This window comes from Cynocephalus volans, chromosome 1, assembly GCF_027409185.1.
Source record: "Cynocephalus volans isolate mCynVol1 chromosome 1, mCynVol1.pri, whole genome shotgun sequence".
In the NCBI taxonomy this organism is placed as follows: Eukaryota; Metazoa; Chordata; class Mammalia; order Dermoptera; family Cynocephalidae; genus Cynocephalus; species Cynocephalus volans.
The window spans coordinates 96,458,754-96,478,607 of NC_084460.1; the positions used below are offsets into that span (position 1 = coordinate 96,458,754).

The 19,854-nt window shown below is 37.9% G+C and overlaps 1 protein-coding gene across 2 annotated transcripts in view; it reads right to left on the reverse strand.

Annotated features, from left to right (window-relative positions):
* Positions 1 to 19,854, reverse strand: part of PLD1 (phospholipase D1) — a 128,271-nt gene that overhangs the window by 48,806 nt on the left and 59,611 nt on the right. For both annotated transcript variants that reach the window (XM_063097591.1, XM_063097581.1), the window contains 2 exons: positions 10,314 to 10,424; positions 7,726 to 7,814 (listed from right to left, as the gene is read on the reverse strand). In XM_063097591.1, the coding sequence (XP_062953661.1) occupies positions 7,726 to 7,814; positions 10,314 to 10,424 (200 nt within the window). The remainder of the gene's footprint in view (positions 1 to 7,725; positions 7,815 to 10,313; positions 10,425 to 19,854) is intronic.

Sequence of the window (19,854 nt, forward strand, 5' to 3'; positions counted from 1 at the left end):
GAAACTAATGAAAATAATGATACATCATACCAAAACCTGTGGGATACTGCAAAAGCAGTATTAAGAGGGAAATTTATTGCACTAAATGCTCACCTCAGAAAAATGGAAAGATGGCAAGTGAACAACCTAACACTTCACCTTAAAGATCTAGAAAACAAGAACAATCCAAACCTAAAGTTAGCAGATGGAAAGAAATCATTAAGATCAGAGCAGAACTGAATGAAATTGAAACCCAAAAAACAATACAAAAAATCAATGAATCAAAAGTTGGTTTTTGGAAAAGATAAATAAAATTGACAAACCATTAGCATGGCTAACAAAAAAAAGAAGAGAGAAGATTCAAATAACAAAAATTAAAAATGAAAAAGGTGATATTACAACTGATTCATCTGAAATACAAGGAATCATCCAAGACTACTATAAACAACTATACGCCAACAAGTTTGAAAATTTGGAGGAAATGGATAAATTTCTGGACGCACACAAGCTCCCAAAACTGAGCCATTAAGATGTAGAAAATCTGAACAGACCAATAACAATAAAGGAAATTGAAGCTGTTATCAGAAAGCTCCCAACAAAGAAAAGCCCAGGACCAGATGGATTCACAGCAGAATTTTACCAAACATTCAAAGAGGAATTGACACCGATTCTTTACAAACTAATCCAAAAGATTGAAACAGACGCCAATCTCCCAAACTCATTCTATGAAGCAAACATCATCCTGATACCAAAACCAGGTAAAGATATAACCAAAAAAGAAAACTACAGGCCGATATCCTTGATGAATATAGATGCAAAAATCCTCAATAAAATACTAGCAAACAGAATACAGCAACACATACATAAAAGTATTCACCACGATCAAGTGGGATTCATCCCAGGGATGCAAGGTTGGTTCAACATACACAAATCAATAAATGTGATACACCATATTAATAAAATCAAACACAAGGACCATATGTTCATCTCTATAGATGCTGAAAAAGCATTTGATAAAATTCAACACTCATTCATGACAAAGACCCTCTATAAGTTAGGTATAGACGGAAAGTATCTCAAAATAATCAGAGCCATATATGATAACCCCACTGCCAATATCATCCTGAATGGGGAAAAGCTGAAAGCTTTTCCTTTAAGAACAGGAACTAGACAAGGATGCCCACTCTCACCACTCCTATTCAACATAGTGTTGGAAGTACTTGCCAGAGCAATCAGAGAAGAGAAGGAAATAAAGGGCATCCAGATTAGAAAAGATGAAGTCAAACTGTCCCTGTTTGCAGATGACATGATCCTATATATCGAACAGCCTAAAGCCTCTACAAATAAACTCTTGGAGGTGATAAATGATTTCAGCACAGTAGCAGGATACAAAATCAACACACAAAAATCAGTAGCATTTCTTTTCTCCAATAGTCAACATGCAGAAAGAGAAATCAAGAAAGCCTGCTCATTTACAATAGCCACCAAAAAAATAAAATACCTAGGAATTGAGTTAACCAAGGATGTGAAAAATCTCTATAATGAGAACTACAAACCACTGCTGAGAGAAATTAGAGAGTACACAAGAAGATGGAAAGATATCCCATACTCTTGGATTGGAAGGATCAACATAGTGAAAATGTCCATACTACCCAAAGTGATATACAAATTTAATGCAATCCCCATCAAAATTCCAATGACATGTTTCTCAGAAATGGAAAGAACTATCCAGACATTTATATGGAATAACAAAAGACCATGCATAGCCAAAGCAATGCTGAGCAAAAAAAATAAAGCTGGAGGCATAACACTACCTGACTTTAAACTATACTACAAAGCTATAATAACCAAAACAATATGGTACTGGCATAAAAACAGACACACTGATCAATGGAATAGAATAGAGAATCCAGAAATCAACCCACACACCTACACCCATCTGATCTTTGACAAAGGCACCAAGCCTATTCACTGGGGAAGAGACTGTCTCTTTAGCAAATAGTGCTGAGAGAACTGGATATCCATATGCAGGAGAATGAAACTAGACCCATACCTTTCACCATACACTAAACTGAACTCAAAGTGTATTAAAGAATTAAATATACACCCTGAAACAATAAAATTTCTTAAAGAAAAAATAGGAGAGACACTTCAGGAAATAGGACTGGACACAGACTTCATGAATACGACCCCAAAAGCACGGGTAACCAAAGGAAAAATAAACAAATGGGATTATATCAAACTAAAGAGCTTCTGCACAGCAAAAGAAATAATTAACAGAGTTAAAAGACAACCAACAGAGTGGGAGAAAATATTTGCAAAATATACATCTGACAAAGGATTAATATCCAGAATATACAAGGAACTCAAACAACTTTACAAGAAAAAAACAAGGAATCCAATTAAAAAATGGGCAAAGAGCTAAGTAGGCATTTCTCTAAGGAAGATATACAAATGGCCAACAGACATATGAAAAAATGCTCAACATCACTCAGCATCCGGGAAATGCAAATCAAAACCACACTGAGATACCATCTAACCCCAGTTAGGATGGCTAAAATCCAAAAGACCCTGAACGATAAATGCTGGAGAGGTTGCGGAGAAAAAGGAACTCTCATACATTGTTGGTGGGACTGCAAAATGGTGCAGCCTCTATGGAAAATGGTATGGAGGTTCCTCAAACAATTGCAGATAGATCTACCATACGACCCAGCTATCCCACTGTTGGGTATATACCCAGAGGAATGGAAATCATCAAGTCGAAGGTATACCTGTTCCCCAATGTTTATCGCAGCACTCTTTACAATAGCCAAGAGTTGGAACCAGCCCAAATGCCCATCATCGGATGAGTGGATACGGAAAATGTGGTACATCTACACAATGGAATACTACTCAGCTATAAAAACGAATGAAATACTGCCATTTGCAGCAACATGGATGGACCTTGAGAGAATTATATTAAGTGAAACAAGTCAGGCACAGAAAGAGAAATACCACATGTTCTCACTTATTGGTGGGAGCTAAAAATTAATATCTAATTCACACACACAAAACCGGGGGGGGGGGGGGGGAAGAAGATATAACAACCACAATTACTTGAAGTTGATATGACAAGCAAACAGAAAGGACATTGTTGGGGGGGAGGGGGGAGGGAGGAGGGAGGGAGGTTTTGGTCATGGGCCACAATAATCAGCCACAATGTACATCGACATAATAAAATTTTTAAAAATAAATAAAGAAAAAGAAAAAGAAAAAGGAACTCTCATACATTGTTGGTGGGACTGCAAAATGGTGCGTCCTCTATGGAAAATGGTATGGAGGTTCCTCAAACAATTGCAGATAGATCTGCCATATGACCCAGCTATCCCACTGCTGGGAATATACCCAGAGGAATGGAAATCATCAAGTCAAAGGTATAGATGTTCCCCAATGTTCATCGCAGCACTCTTTACAACAGCCAAGAGTTGGAACTAGCCCAAATGTCCATCATCGGATGAGTGAATACGGAAAATGTGGTATATCTACACAATGGAATACTACTCAGCTATAAAAACGAATGAAATACTGCCATTTGCAACAACATGGATGGACCTTGAGAGAATTATATTAAGTGAAACAAGTCAGGCACAGAAAGAGAAATACCACATGTTCTCACTTATTGGTGGGAGCAAAAAATAAATAAATAAATTCACACATACAGACACACAAAAACCGGGGGGGGGGGGGGGAGAAAACACAACAAGTACAATTCCTTGAAGTTGACACGACAAGCAAACAGAAAGGACATTGTTGGGTGGGAGGGGGTAGAGGGAGAAGGGAGGGGCGTTTTGGTAATGGGCCACAATAATCAACCACATTGTATATCGACAAAATAAAATTAAGGAAAAAAAAAAAAAAGAAAAGTTAAATAATTCTACTCAAACTAAAAAAAAAAAAAAAAAATCTGGGCAAATTTTAAAATTTTATTAAGGACTGAGTATCATCGCCTTTATTGAAGTGATGTTCTTTTTGAATACAAAGATTTGCTTTACTAACACACCTGAAGGATGATAGTCACAGGCGATCTGGTGTTTTGTGTAGAATATATTTCAGCACAATTGATATGTTGTATTACAGTGCTTTAAAGCGGAAACACTTATACATGTAATGTGAAGTATGAAAGAAAGTACATTTAACATATTTTAAACTTTTAAAATATTTATCTACTATGTCATATCATTTTATTCAGTAGAACTGTTTCCTAAATAAAATTCATGTATGATTTGGAAAAAAGAAAAAAAGAAATATGACTGTGTAAGGACGTGAGACAATGGAGAGATCAGAGCTAAATGACACACAGGTAATTTGAAATTCTATGGACTCATTTCCCATTTTCTACAAAGTAAGCTTGCAATTGCCAGAGTCTTTAATGTGCTCTGTGAACCTCCAAGCGTGAGATACAATCTGCAACAAATGCTCACTTACCATATTCTTTTATTACAGATCCCTTTTCCTTTTAGGAGCAGCTCATAGGATAACTGGAAAATGTTCAATCAGAAAATATCTTAAAGTTCTTTTTCCAGCCCTAAAATGCTTTGTTTTTATGATATAAGAAGTCCAGATTTTTAAAGAAAAATTAATATGACAAAGAAAAATATTCTTTTGGGCTCCCAAACACTTAAAAACAAATCTTACAGGTACTTATTAAAACCATGTAATATAGGGAACTAATAACTGGATAAGTGAAGTTAAGGTTCATATTACTCTACTTATTAGCTGATCCCAGTTCCAAAATTCATGATTCACTGCTCAGCCCAATGAGCTCACTTCACTTGTCAACTTAATGCATTTATGCAACTTACTTCAATTTCATGAAAAAAATATTTTTCTCTTTGGCAAATATGCTTTATAGATAAAGCAGATACACCTGCACCAATAAAATGCAATTTTGTAAATTAGACATAAATTACCCCATAGAATTGGGAGAAAGGCAAGGATGTAAGAAATATCTGTGTACATGAATGTTTAACTGTAAATAAGGCTGTTTTTAAGTCATCTCAGAAACATCCTATGGTGACTTTCTTAAAAAAGTACATGAGAAGGAAAAGGATAAGGATCACGTGTAATAGCGCAGGCCACCGTTAATATTCATGGCCATATATACTCTTCTAAATGAGTACTAAGCAATCTTAGCTGTGCCTCGGAGTCAAATCTAGAGCACGGTAAAATACAGGTGCCTGAGCCCCATTCCAGGAAATTATGATCCAGTAAGCCTGGAGTTGAGCAAGCTCCCTGCAGTTCTGCAAAGGCCCAATGGTGATTTTGATGTCTAGTCAAGGTGAGATCCACTGTAGTGTGCTGTCTAGGTCCCCTCACTGTGGGATTGAGACAGCCATCCCATCAGCTGCTGAGTGTTGGTGACTGACCACATACTCATAGTGACATCTTTCTCCAGGTGTTGCTTTCTACAGGCCCAAGAGACCTACCTCACTCAAGGTCATCTCCACTCCCTGGGGTCAGCCTGCATCTGATGACTGGTCAACAGGGGGAGGGAACTATAAAGGCCCAAGCCACTTGCCTCAGCTTGGGGAAATCCTGAATGGGTCTTTAATTCTAACTATCAATGAATCAGAGTTACATGGTGTGGGGGAAGCCATTGGGTTGAAAGTTCAAAGACTTGGTCTCAAAGCTGTTTTTGCCTATTGCTATTAGTGGCCTAGACAAGTCACATAACAGCTTGAATTTGAGTTTCCAGTTCTGAAAATGGGGACAGCAACAAAACAACAACTACAACTACATGACCTATTCTCAAGAGTAGTTGTAAAGATTCAGTGAGATAATTTACATGTAAACTGTGAATCATACAAATTGCTGATAATTACTGTTATAAAATGTCCTTAAGTCCCAAAATCCCCACATATTATGTGAAAGATATCAAAACACCACATCACACTGGAAGTCAGAAAAATGTTTTAATTCCCAAATGTATGTGTACTTAACATTCTTCACTGCATGTATTAAAAAACTCAAAATAAAATATAATGGTTCTGCTTGTTTGTTTATTTTGCTACTTTTATAGACAGCTGAAATCAGCCATAAAAAAATAGTCCCACATGCCAAGACATTTCAGTGGGGGGAAAGAAAGAACAGTCTTTAACAGATGGTGCGAGGACAACTCTATATCCACATGCAATGAATGAAGCTGGGCACCTAACTCATACCATAAATAAATATAAGTCAAAATGAATCAAAGACCTAAGTAGAAGAGCTAAAATATAAGATTATTAAAAGAAAACAGGTATAAATCTTCATGATCCTGGATCAGGCAGTGGATAAAAACCAAAAAAGATAAATTGAACTTTGTCAAAATTAAAAACTTTTGTGTTTCAAAGGACACCATCAAGAAAGTAAAAAGACAACCCACTGAATGGAAGAAAATACTTGCAAATCATATATTTGATACAGAACTTGTGTCAAAAATATAAAACAAACTCTTGCAACTCAACAATAAAAAGTCAGATAATCCAATGAAAAAAATGAGTAAGAGATTTGAAGAGACATTTCTCCATATATAATACATGAATGACAATAAGTACACACAAAAAAATGCTCAATATTATTAGTCATTAGGGAAATTTAAATGGAAACCACAATGAGACATTATTTCACACCTATTAGAAGGACTATATTCAAAGGGAGAGATAATCTTCTTTATTGGTGATAATATAGAGAGAAATTGGATCTATCATACACTACGGGAATGTAAAATGGTATAACTGCTTTGGAAGACAGTCTGGCAATTCCACAAAACTTTAAACATAGTGTTACCATATGACCCAGCAATTCCACCCCTAGAAAAATGAAAACATATGTCTGCACAAAAACTAACACGGAATGTATATTGTAGCATTATTCATAATACCCAAAAAGTGAAAACAACCCAAATGTACAACAACCGATGCATGGATAAATGACATGTGATATGTCCATGTAATGGAATATTATATGGCACTAAAAAGAAATGAAATACTGATACATGCTATAATAAGATGAACTTTGAGAACAGTATGCTAAGTGAAAGAAGTCAATCATAAAAACCTACATATTGCATGATTTCATTTATATGAAATGCCCAGACTAGTCATATCTCTAAAAAAAGAAAGTAGATTAGCAGTTACCAGGGGCTAAGAGAAGGGAATGGGTAATGACTGCTCGTGGGCATGGGGTTTCTTCCTCAGGTTATGAAAATGTTCTAAAATTGAGTAGATGTTGGTTGCACAGCTCTGTGCATATACTAAAAAATCACTGAATTGTGCAGTTTAAGTGGGTGAATCGTACAGTATATGAATTCTATCTTAGTAAAACTGCTATTAAAGAAATAATCCCATGAGCTGAAGAAATAAGACAGATGGTAACAAGAATTTAAAAATAACCCATGGCAAAATATTATGTCTATTTTGTTTTTTTAAATAAACACAGCTCACTGTCTACCATTAAATAAACAAATCACAAACCTCATGCATGGGAAAGAGACTGGCCAGGAAAAAATGATTGTGCCTTGGTAGAATTCAGATTCCCTCAAAAATGTACTCAGAAATTCTTAACAAGTGACAGATTAAAGGAATCAATAACCTACTGCTGGCTGAACCAAATTCAAGCCTGCTAGAAAATGACAGCACTTTAAAAATGGGCTTTTAAAAGTCATTCTAATAGTAAATACAAGAATGTCTGCAGCAGCAATTCCTACCAAAATGCCAAAAACGTTACCTGTGAGCTTTCAGGATCCTCTGGGTAATGGTGTCGCCCACCTTGTTGTACACAACTTTGTCACCAGTGCAGCTTATGAAAAACTGGTTCTGTGAGAAATGAATAGGACAATCATGTAATTTTTCCTTTTTTTAGTAGTATATATAAGGAAAATGTGGTAAGTAATAAAAATTACACTGATATCTTAAAAAAAAAAAAGTTCCACACAGCAGTTCTGTTCTGATCACTGAAATCACATCAGGAAAGTAAATGACACAGAATAAAATAAGCTACATCTCACTCTGGGTCTCATGTGTTACTGGGTCATGTCACTTATAACATCTCGGTCAAGAGGAAAGCTACATTACTATTTCACTATGTGAATTCCTTGCAGGTGATTTTCTAAATTACATTCTTAGAATGCTAGGAACATTCCAAACTTAATCAATATTAAAATTAGTTTGGTTTTCTTTTCAGATTCACACTTTGTGCAAATGCTTATAATTAAAAATTCTACATTGGCAAACATTCTATCACATGCTAAGTTTACTTTTCTAACAAGGTAGATGGCAGAAGCCTGGTCTAATTTTCTCTACCCTTTCATCATTATTTGCTAGTATCTACTTTTTTCTTTTCATTTTTGGGGCGTTTCTTGTTATCCCTGAACATCTATTTTAAGTATGCTTAAATTTTTTTTGTAAGTCTGCTGCATGTATAAAAATAAACCAATAAAATGGAAAAAGAAATATTTTTATTTCTTTTTTTCTGAGTACTTCTGCTATTCACACACCTATAAAACATTCTTTAACACTGTTATTAGAAAATCAGGTATGACATTATTATGATAACAGTGTAAAAGATATTGTTGCTGCATAAAAGAATTTTTAAAATTAGGTACAAACATGAATATTATGTATTCAAATAGAATACAGATTGTTACAACACATCTGTAATTTATAAGGACAATCATCACGAGGTAATATTTGCTAATCATCTTATGGTATAGAGATATATAAGCAATGATTCAGAATATAATTATCATCGCTTTGCAACATTATCATTTTTATGACTATACAAGTTTTTACACATAAGTGCGTAAATCTGTAAAATGCCTCCAGAAGACAAAATTACAGAAGACGTGCAGAAACTCATTTGAGAATGTGGTTCCCTTAGGGCATCAGAAAGACAAAAATCTCAGCGGCAACCAAACCATGTTTGTTTTTCCGAATTCATATGACAAAAAAGCTTAGCATTCCTCAGCAGCTGCCATGTCCACTGTCACACTGGCTACACGTTATATCCTTTACTTCCCCTTTTGGAAGAGGGGGGTGAATGCTGACCACTTATCTCAATTGGAGGAGTGTCCCCCAGGTCTATGTCCACAAGCACGTGTACCTACATGGCATTACTGACCTGATTTAATATTATAGTAGCATGAGAAAGAAAAGCTGACATTAATGCTACAAAAAGAGATGCAGCAAAATTATTCTGGGTAATGATGAGCCAGGCTTAATATCTCACATTACTGTGGTATAATTGCTGATATTAATAATACTAATACTATTACTAAGCTCCTAACTCTATGTAGAATTCACTAATTTTTCCACTAACGTCCTTTATCTATTGCATGATCCCACCCAGGATACCACATTGCATTCAGACTGCTAATATTTTTAATTAGCTTTCTCTTTTTTCAGGCCTGTGAAATAAGCAGCACTTCAATTCTTCCCTGCTTGCCTTTAATGAATAGTCACTACATGAAGCGGGAGAGGGACAGGACTTGTGGGGAAGGAAAATAAAGTAGAATGGTTTTCCATCAATAACCCATATCCTGTTATACACTTTTAAAAAATTTTAATGGGAAAGAAAAGACTAGAATATAGACTAGAAAGAAAGAACTGGATTACTTGGAAAAAAAGATACACTCTGATTTATTTTTTCCATTATCATGAGTTTTTATTTTCTCAGGGTTTTTAAGTACTCTGAACTATTTTTATATTCATTTTGGAGTGTAATTAAAGTTCCCAAACTAAACTCAGTGTCCCCAGATTTTTCTCCTGTACTCTGAACACAAACTCTGGGATCCAAAAAAGCATTGTAATGAATAGTAGCTCAGATAGGATTGAAAAGCATGGTACCAGCCTTTAATATTCTTGCATCTTCCTTTTCCATATTCTTTTCCCTGCACTCTCCCTACTCCAACATCCAAACCAGTGGCATCCAGTGGTCTCTACTGAGCAAGTTACCCCCGTGTGTGCTCTCCTGAAATAGCACGTACCTCACACTTAAACCCTCCAACCCAAGTCAAACCAAACTTAATGTATTCATGTTGGGGAATTTCTGGCTAATAACATTACAGGGAGTTGATGCATTTTAATAGAAAGAATTTGAGGGTCTCATTAGAGACTTGAGTTAATCACAATGCAGAACAAATTTTAGGTATGCTGGGAGGTGAAAATTCAGGTGATATGAGTCAACACTTCTCCAGCACTCTTCACATCTTGACATACACTTATTAATATGGCAGGTCCTGACCATGGGGACCCTGCAGTCTCTGTGATATTTATGGGAAGGCAGTTTTCACATTAATTTACACAAGCAGGACTTACTTCGATATAGATGTAGTGCTTGCTGTTCTCGATCACGTGGACGTAAGCAGCATGGATGGACTCTTCATGGTACTTTATACCAGCAGACCAGTCAGCAGCAGAGCGGAGCAACTACAAGGCAGCAGTCAGAAATGAGCGAACACGACACAGGGGAGATGACACCAGATGTATTAACACCGTGAGGTCACTCCTTTTTCTTCTGAACAATGAAATGATTACAGTGGCTGGAATGTCGTGCATGGGCCAAGGGAGAGTAGGGAGGTGGAGAATGGGGCTGAGGAAGAGATAGGAGGGGAACTGGTCCTCAGACACAGTCCATAAGGAAGGAACCCAGCTGGAAATCATGTCCCGAATACACCCTCTTCCACCCAGGATTATTTCCATTCAAAATTGGAAACCACAAGCTACAATGAATATTCCAGAAGTACTTCTTCTGGTGGCTATGAACGCCTGTTGTTCTGGTCTATTATTAGTAGTACCCACTTTCACTCTCCTGGTTTGGATCATATGGTATGGTCATCCTAGCTCTGACTCAAATAGTGCGATTATTCCTTTCCCCACAAATAGATATTGTTCAGATTAATACTTTCTAAAAAACAGGTCATTTAGGTATATAATCTTGATTCTGCCTTTAATTAGGTTTCTTATCCTTGGCTTGTCACTTTAACCTGAACTTTCTCATGGTAATAATGAGAGAAAACTAATCGCAGGAAAGAAGATGGAGGCTCAGAGAAGTGAAGCACCTTGCACAGAGTCCCAGGAGCACTAATATTGGCACAAAGCTTGCATTTGCCTCTTTGCATCCCACATCCTGCGCTTGTCCACCAGGCCATGCTGTCAGTTTTGTCCTTTTGTCACATCTGTGTCTCATACCAATTAATTTGAAGTTGACCCCATCATCTTAGATGAAATGGGTCAAGGCTGAGCTCTTGACTTTCCCCTAAACTGTTTCCCATCTCGAATACCCCATTGGCCAGGGGTATACCATCATTTCTTCAGTCCTTAAAGCTAATGACCCCTGAGGGCTCTTTGGCCTGTCTCTTCTGCTCATCGTCTATATACAAGCTCACATCTGACTTGGTATACTCTGTGGAGGGTTTGTCAGATTTGCCTGTTTCTCGTCACTCACACTGCACCCCTCTGTTCAGACACTCACTTGCTCTGCTTGGACTACAAGAGCTTCTAGCTCAGACATCTGACTGCGGGTTAAATACGCTGATGCAGAGCAGGACTGCCTAGGCTCAAAGCCTAGCTCAACTACTCACTGGCTATGGATCTTGGTCATGTTTCTTAACTTCTTTGTGCCTCAAATTTCTGTTCTACAAAATGGAGTTCTACTTTATAGGGTTGTAGACAGGATTACATGAATTACTGTAAAGTGCTCAACAGCAGGCCTGGTACCTATTAAGTGTTACAGAAGCATAATTATTCGTGAGAGCATTAGAGGACTCATTTGAGCTGCAGTGGATCATGTCAGGGACACTGCAGAGTAGACTGTGGCTATGCAAGGAGGGTGGACTAGAGGACATGGAAGGCTTTCTCAACACCAAGCAACCATTGGTTGTCAGTTTTTCAGCATTCTAACTAGGATTGCAGAATAATGTTGGCTTATAATAAGTGCTCAGTAAATACTTACTGACTTTCCTTAAATAAATAGCACGACATCACAGAAGAATCACTATACAAATAGATTTGTTATTCCTGATTTCAAATGAATGTTGAAACTGTCCCTCATGAGGTCAACTGAAATTAAAAGTAAAATGGAAAGCTGGCCAGTTAGCTCAGTTGGTTATATGATGGTGCTAATAACACCAAGGTCGGGGGTTTGATCTCTGTACCAGCCAGCAAAAAATAAAATAAAATAAAAAAGGAAGAATGGCCCAGTATTTATTAGGAATATATATATAGTGACGATCGAATACATTATCAGTTCTATGTCTGTTATATATAAAAGGTCTGGTAAAACTCTTGCTCTAATCAATAACTTCAAAATTGCATCTGAGGACTGGCCCATGGCTCACTTGGGAGAGTGTGGTGCCGATAACACCAAGGCCACGGGTTCAGATCCCTATATAGGGATGGCCGGTTAGCTCACTTGGGAAAGGGTGGTGCTGACAAAATTGCATCGGTAAGGCTACTGAAATTCACACCTAGTACTTACTAAATATCATTGATTGTGCCATCCTCAATAATGTCATTTCTTTTCAGTATGGGTTATTTATGTGTATTACAAAATATCTCCCCTCAAAGCATTTTATTTAATTTTACCAGATGAATATGTGCAATGAAATTGTAAAATTTAATCATGAACACAAATAGTCAAATATCACAGAAGAAAACGTTTAAGAAAAATTTAGATAAATATGAGCCATACTGGGAAAAATATCTTGATTTTACATCCTCTCCAAGGAATTGCATTATTGTTCCTCAGGTAGGAATAACAAAGATTAAACAAATAGAAGTTTCAATTCCTAGTCCACTCAAATTAATATTAAATTTTGTTGCTAAGGAACATGGCCCTGAAAATGCAGGTTACCTTGAGGAGATTCTTAAGCCACACATCCTGATCTAATTCTATATAACTCTGGAAACAATGTATAAAATTGCAAAGTATACTGGAAAGATAGGAACTCTTGATGTTGTAGCTCAGTCCTTACTGGTTCTTCCACCTTGGACAGGTCATTTTAACATCATGGGGCTCAGTTTCCTCCACCATTGAGATTGAGATCCCTCTCTCTTTGTCTCCCCCCCCCCTTCTTTCCCCCAAAGCTACTGTGAAGGAAAAAATGGCATAACAAACATAAAGTGCTAATAGAGGCATGTGGAACTTAGTAGTAGATACTCGGCATATGTATATGTGTGTTTGCCTCTGTAAAAAGTTACAGGCAAAGTTTATAAACCCTTGGTGGTACCATCTTAGTCTTCCCCTCAAATAAAGAAACCTTATACTTCCTTCCCTTTCTCACTCTAAAATCTGCTCAGATTCGGAGGTTCAGTAAACTCATTCACATAAGATACAAACTAGGAGTGTCAAGTAGGCGTGAACTTGCTTGTTAAAGTCTAATTGACGCAGAGTGGCTTCCTGGACAGCTAGTCTGAAGAGAAGGTTCTTGGAACTGGGCACACTGGGCAAGAAATCTGAGGTCAATTTCCAACAGCTGCCATCAAAGGGGAAGATGAATGTCGCATATGTGCAATTTTCCTTTCAAGGACATCGATAAGAATTTCCCTTTCTAGAGGCATTTAAATGTTTAAAATAAGTAAAGCTGTAAGCCAAAAGAAGACCATTTTATGCATCAGCCTGTAGGGGAGTACAAGTAAAAGTGGAGGGGCCTCCCTGAAGCCGTAGAGTAGGCTGCCCACCTCCCGAGAGGCTCAGCGCTTCCTACCCCATTATCTGAGTCCAAGCCCAAATCCTTTACTCACAAGGAAAACTCATTTAATTTTAAAAAGTCATCATTTTTGGTTAAACTAAAAACATATCTTTCAAGCAACACAAAAGATATCACTTGGGATTATTATTCATTTACCATTATACTAGTTAGTTAGTTAAAATCTGGCTGTCACCACAAGACAAATTGAAAATATGAATTTCTTTCTTGTTCTGTATGTATTCTTGAACTGTAGAATCCTGAGTTTATGTAAAAATCAACCTAACTGCTTTCCATTCTTGATGGTCTAGAAAGTTTCATCAACACTCAAGTAAGTCAACACATTTTGAGTGACTTTCTTTTGTTTTAAATGTAAGATTTATTCTCTTCTTTTTCTTCGCTGACCTCACCAACTTGTCCCGCATTTCTGTTTTAAGCCAGTGTAACTGAGACAAGCCTCAAACTCCTCCCTCCATATGCAGAAAGGTGGCTTATCTTGCTGTCTCAAGTGTACTGGGAACCAAATCCAACCCACACTTTTCAAACCTCAAATTTGAATATGCAATGTTAAAGTATATAAAAATGGCATGTTTCTGAGTTTATAGTTTAGTCTCAGAATTGTAATTTGGACCAGTCATTTTCCTTTGTACTGTGTCTTATTTTTTTAACTTAAAATACAGCCTTCTCTTTAACCACAAGCCCTAATCCCCTTACATACTATGGGTCCAAGTCGAAAATATGCACTAATAATCCCTTTTTGAAGAAAAACATTCAGAACTTTCTTAGTATTTCTCCCAAGTTCCTTTCCTTTCTCTCTCCCTAATGCCTTTTATTCCCTAAAAATTCAGCGCACATCTTAATTCCTTTTTGTTTCCCTAAGCTTCCAAGTCAAACATGGAACAAAGACTAGGCCAAATGCACCTTTTATATGTCCCTTAAGCAGAGGTTGGCATCTGTGTAGAAGCTCACAAGTGGTGTGGGAGAGAAGGGAGGTGGTCAGATTGTTGGGCCTTACCCTTCCAGGCTGCACTGAGGAGAACAGCAGGCAAGGGACATCAAGAAATTGACCTGGTGCAAGAATCTGCCTCATCCCACCAAGCTCTTTCTTTTAATAACCACTTTTCTAGAGCTGAGTGTCAGCCATTCATACCATAACATGCTATTATTCACACGGGATGATCCTTCTGCCTGAACAGAAAGGAAAAGTTCATCTTAACGCAGAAGTAGAGAAAGAAAAGATACCTTTTGAAGAATGGGACTTTAGCGGAGAGAAGTCCAGGGAAAAGGGTACAGTTGAGGAGCCAAAAAGAAGCAGAAGGACAGCTGGAGATGGATTTGGGGCTGTGGCAACAGAAGTTGATACCAAAAGGCAAACACGACATGCAGCTTTGCCTTGCTAGAGCCTCGGTGGTTACGACCATCCTGGTCTCGCTGGAAGTCTCCATGATTAACAGTTATGACCTCAGATGCCGGAGCCAGACTGCTTAGGATCGAGTCTCATCCCCACCACTTACTCGCTGTTATTTTAACCTCTCAAGGGCTTAGTTTCCTCATCTGTAAAAAACGGGTTGAATAGGAGTACAGCTCATAGACTGGTGGATAAAAGTGAAAGCTTCGTGCAGTGCTGGGCATGGAGGAAACGCTCCCTGGTCACATCGGCTCCTGCCCGCCTGGACCCCTGTCAGGCGAGTGTTGCTGCATGAAGACCTGGTCGGTAAGTGAAAGACAGCTCCATCACCGTGACCTCTGGGGAAGTGAGTGAAGTGGCTTCCTTTTACCCCCGTCTACCCACTTAGTTCTGTCACATCAATCTGTAATTCGAAACCTTCTGCGGTTCTTTACAATCCAGTAGATGCATCGTAGTGTCATTTGGACATTATCCCAAGTATGGGAACAACAATTTGGATGTCATTTACACTTGCCTGTAAATTTTCTTTTCTTTTTTCTTTTTCTCCCTCCCTCCCTCCTTTTTGCCTTTTCTTCCCTCTCTCTCTTCCTCCCTTTCTTCCTTCCTTCCTTCCTTTCATATAAAAAGGATTGAAGACACAATTCCAGTGGAGTTATCTCTCTCAATATAGTTAGGGATTCTCAGCATGATTGTCTGAGGAATGATTTCTAGTATGAGCTGCCCAATTTAATGAAAAGGATTATTCTCATGTGCTGATCGCACACTGATGCTGACATGGCATTGGGCAATTTCTTTCACTTTAATAGGTATGTCAAACATTCCCTGTCCTGGGAATGCATCTTAAATGGCAATGAGATCATTTGGGAACCTAGTTTATTCTCATTAGTAGAAAACAAGTTATTTTATATACTCTGTGTGTAAGCAGTTTCAGAACCACCTCTCTCACTTCCTCCCAGACCCATGCCTTTTCCTGCTATGTCTTCTCTGAGTGCACGTGGCAGGCTTCTGAGAATGCCCAGTGCTGAGGGGAAACACTCAAGATTATTTTTAAAGTGTTGGTGGAAGCTGCTGAAGTCAGCTCTCAGGTCTGAATGACTTTTTCAGAAGCAGAGGGCCTGCATTCTGCTCAGTGTAGCTCCCTGTCCCTGGCTGGCTGTGTCACCCCTCTGTGCAGTCGCCAGCAGCGTGTGCCTAATGTTCTTGTATTAAAAAATTAAACAGCTGGGCTCCCTTCTGCAGATGAAAGAATAACTTGAATTTCATCTATTATGAACTTTATTATGTCATATGCCCTTCCTCTCTATTTCAATAAATATATGTATAAAGATTTTTATCCAGAACTAGTCTGGCTGCACACCTAGTATGCAGTAGAGCTGGGATTTTAACACTGCCTGGCTCCAGAATCTACCTCTGAATTGCTACAGTGTATTGCTCCTTTACAATTAAGTAAGCTTGTGGCCGCTAAGTGATGTTTTTAACAATAAACTATGTTGAATAAACCTAAGGAAGAATTTTGTTAAATTTTATTTAATTTCTGACTGGAGTGTGTAACAGGTATTTAGCTATTGCCACATGATAGCAGAGAGAGTGAAAGGTTTAAAAACGTGACAACAAACCCTTTGAAAATTAAGTAGCATACCACACAGCCAGCCAGGTTCCTATCTTCTGGCCTCCTCCTGGATTCTTTGGAAAACGAAAGATTGGGCTAGGTTATTGCTCTTGCCCTTTAAGCACCGTACATTCATGACTTGAAAAAATGTCTGGAGAAAAATAAATAATGTTTAGAGCCAATAAATAACGTGAAGAAAGTGAAACAATACTGTGGTCACAACTTTGCTCAAAAGGAGAAATGCAGCAGAGTGCTATCTGTTCATTTTATTTTAATGAATTTCTGGTCATCTCAGATTTTTCTGTCTTTAAAAAGACATATTTCCTAGCTGTGTACACTGTTTTACAACTAGAGTTATTTCAGAATTTCTGAAAAAACATCTACTGAAAACTAGAAGGGTTTGGGGGTGCTCTTTAAGAGAAAGAATACAAATTTACAAATACAAAATTAGGTATAGGTCTTGAATGGGGCCTGGTGGGTTAGGGGTCCTGCTGCTAAGCTAGACCCTAAAGCTGGCAACAGATGTGCGCTCCACAAAGTAAGCAATTCGGTCCCCTGCCTTGTAGCCTTAACTTTAGTTAGAGGTAGATCTTACTTTCGAGACTGAGATAATGAAAAGTCAATTATGGAAATATCAGGTTTTGAGGACCAGAGTGATAAAAGAAATTATAATTGCATGATCTTGGAATTTAAGACTTCATCAGTGATGTCTTATTTTCTCAACTCTTACCCTTTCTTTTAATTTTTGTCTTACTTATCACTGCCATGTGGCTAAATGTATCTATGATGTTTTAATTTACTTAGTTTCCTTTTCTCTCAAAGATCCATAGAAACCAGTTTAATGATTAAAGTACAAATTCTGAGCCATGGCTTCTATTTCTATTTAGTAATGTATATAATCATAACTACTTAAAAAATTAAGAGGTGTAACTGTGGTGGAGTTTGAGTTTTATTTTATGAAGGATCTTAACTATATCAGGAACACTAGACAAAAGGTAATTAATAGTTACGATTATAGTGACACCTCATTTATTTAAGATGCCGAATAAAAAACTTGCCTTTAAATATGAAGGGACCTGAGATGTGATTCACACCAAACATAGAGCTTTCCGATAGAAAAATGAGGCTCGGGGAGGGGAATGACTTGCTGAGACCACATGCTGCTGTAGAATCTTCATACCTCATCACATTGTTCTTTTCTGACCTGATCATTTTAGGACGTATTTTATTGTATTTAGCTGGCCAATTTTCCTCTATTTCCAGAAGCACTGCCTAGCAACATTTTTGAGCTCTTTTTTTATATGCATTATCACACTGCAGAATTTATACTCCCCAGAAGTAGGTCTCCCACAGGAGCCACCCGAGTCCTTCAGTGATCTCAGTCAGTGTCCTGCCCATCAGTCAGGACGCAAGGGCCTATGCCTCTCTGGAGACTCCGTCAGAGACGCCAAACTAATTCTGTTCAACTCTTTCCTCTGCACCTAGTTTTCAGGCAGTTTCTAGTCACTATGTCCCTTTGTCTCTTTCCTCAATAATATCTTGATTTGTTCCTTCTTTTCATTTTTAGTTCAGAAGTACTGTGACAGCCTTCTTACTTGTCCCTTGCTTTCGTTCTCTCTCTAGTCTAATAAGTCCTTCATGTGTATAAATCTTAGGTTCCAAAGTGTTTGTTCAGAGAGATGGAAGCAGATGAGAGATCTTATGTCAAATATGCTTGGGAAATGTCACGCCATATAGTGATTTTATAATACACATTAACATAACAAAGGCATTAAGAAGCCCTATATTAGAGAAATCTGAGAAAACTTATCTGTCTATGGAAATGTGTTTTGTGGATGAGTTATTAGCATTTTATAGGCAAAACCCAGTCTGGGAAACTCCGTTCTAGGTTAATCTTCAGAAAACATTTATGTATCATGCTTCTTCCTCCATGAAAAAAAAAAAAGTTCCAAAGTTCACCACTGTTCCAGAACCAGGTCCAAGTCCACCAGGCCAGCACCACAGGCGCCCTATCTGGCCTATGCCATCCAACTTCATCCACTACCTCTCCACCAGCAAATGGTTTGCTGAAGTTGGACCTCCTGTCTTCTGAGCAGGTGGGCTTATGCCTTAGAGGGAACACCCAGCTCTGTCCCTCCCGTTTGTCAAACTCTTGGAGCGTGCTGGCCCACACTGGCATTTAGTCAGAGACCACATCTTGCACTACTGACTGAATTATTCAACATCCCAGCTTTCTCTCCCCAGCTAACTTCCCAGAGGCAGAGAACTCCTTTTCTGTCTGCACCCTCAGCACCCAAGTGTGCTTTGATGACTTCACTGTGCAAACAAATGGCACTTAATATAAATATATGTTGGCAGAATAAATAAATTAATAAGTGAGTGAGTCTTGGTAAATGTTCTTTTAAATCAATTGGCTTCATAGATTTCTGAGTCCGGGCCACCTGAACACATCAGGGATCAACATACGAGCTTCCCAGAAGAGATCATGTGATCTAGTCCCATCTCTCACACAACATGTAGTGATGCAAACAACATGAATGCAGAGAAGCATTTTGCTCTGCAGCAGGATGAGAGAATGTAAGTCAGGACCTTGCCAACAGGGGAATGAAAAATGTATGTATATGTATCACTAGGCTAAAGCATCCTTTATTGATCATAAAACTACATAATTACCAGCAATATGTTTTCAACAGACACAGTCATGTACCACATAATGATGTTTTGGTCAATGACGACTGCATGTACAACAGGGGTCCCATAAACACACACTGGTAAAAAAGACAGCTTCTGCAATAAATGGTACTGGGAAAACTGGATATCCATGTGTACAAAAATGAAACTAGACCCATACCTCTCACCATATACCAAAATCAACTCAAAATGGATTAAAGAATTAAATGTTTTGAAACTATAAAACTTCTAGAAAAAAAAACACAGGGAAAACACTTCAGGACATAGGACTAGGCAAAGATTTTATGAATAGGACTTCTAAAGCACAAGCAACAAAAGCAAAAATAAACAAATGGGATTACGTCAAACTAAAAAGCTTCCGCACAGCAAAGGAAACAATCAAGAGTGAAGAGACAACTTGAAGAATGGGAGAAAATATTTGCAAACTACACATCTGGCAAGTGACCAATATCCAGAATATTC